Consider the following 1,156-nt stretch of genomic DNA (forward strand, 5'->3'; position numbering starts at 1 on the left):
GTGTTCTCACACGTGTGGATTCTTGTAGCCCCCCAGGCCAGTTAGGGCATGGCTGCCTCACAGCCCAGAGATCTCCCTCGTGCACCCCGTGCCAGGCAGCTCCTAATCTGTTCTTCAGCTCTGTATTGTGTTGTCATCATACATTGGCTAAGTAAACGTACTGAAACAGCGAGTCCACTGCCACTTGCCCACTGTGCGCTCGCCCTGTGCTCCACCTGGACGGGGGCCTGGTCAGCGAGACCCAGGTCAAGCCCACTGGGTTCTCGGAATCCCTAGCTTGGCTACCTAAGAACAAAGTGACGGTTTAGAGAAGGAAGGCATTGATGGAGACCACGGTGTCGCTGATAGCACGTGTCATGCAGAACCTCCCCGTCCCCCGCCGCCTCTCCCCACCAGGCTGTACGAAGTCGGCTCTCACAGGCACCCTTGGTCCTTGGTGGTTGGATCACCCTGCAAACGGCTGTCCCTTGGCCAGCCTCCAGGGTAGGGGAGGCTGTGTGTGAAGCGTGGCCGCACTGGGCTCAGAAAACACTCCTGACCCTGTGTTGGGGGCTCGTAGGGACTCTGTCACAGCTTCTAGGTGGAACCCCCACTCCACTAACTTCCTGCTTTCTGATCACTTCTCCAGCCATCGATGAGTTCAAGCCCCAGGATGCCACCACCAACCCGTCCCTGATCCTGGCTGCTGCACAGATGCCAGCCTACCAGGAGCTGGTGGGGGAGGCCATCGCCTATGGCAAGAAGCTGGGCGGGTGAGCGGCCGGAGCACCCCACACGTCTGCGGGGTGGGGGTGAGCAGGGCCGGGCTCGTCCCTTGTCCCCTCCCAGACTAAATCTTATACTCAGGGAAGGAAAACTCTTTTCTTGTTTGTTTTTATCAATTTTACTTGTGTTACTTACAGGCAGTAAACTATACCCACTGTAAGTGTACAGTTCAGTGAGTCCTGTATCCAGGAATGGGGTACCCCTGTGAAAACCAAAAACCACCCCAGTCAAGACGCAGAACGTGTGCCGCGCCCAGCAGTCTCCGGGCCCTGGCAGCCACCGACCTGCGTTCTGCCATTTTTACCTTTCCACAGCTTTGTTGGAGTAAAATTCACTGAGTGCACAGCCCCGTGCTGGGGGAGGCTTTATGCAGTGATGCAGCCATTGCCAC

General features: G+C 57.2%; 1 protein-coding gene across 1 annotated transcript in view; it reads left to right on the forward strand.

Moving 5' to 3' along the window:
* Nucleotides 1-323: 323 nt before the first annotated feature.
* Nucleotides 324-1,156, forward strand: part of TALDO1 (transaldolase 1) — a 5,498-nt gene continuing 4,665 nt past the window's right edge. Inside the window, exons 1-3 of the mRNA XM_023523726.1 lie at nucleotides 324-399; nucleotides 629-752; nucleotides 1,080-1,089. Coding sequence (XP_023379494.1) covers nucleotides 324-399; nucleotides 629-752; nucleotides 1,080-1,089 — 210 coding nt within the window. The remainder of the gene's footprint in view (nucleotides 400-628; nucleotides 753-1,079; nucleotides 1,090-1,156) is intronic.

This window comes from Pteropus vampyrus, unplaced genomic scaffold, assembly GCF_000151845.1.
Source record: "Pteropus vampyrus isolate Shadow unplaced genomic scaffold, Pvam_2.0 Scaffold405, whole genome shotgun sequence".
In the NCBI taxonomy this organism is placed as follows: Eukaryota; Metazoa; Chordata; class Mammalia; order Chiroptera; family Pteropodidae; genus Pteropus; species Pteropus vampyrus.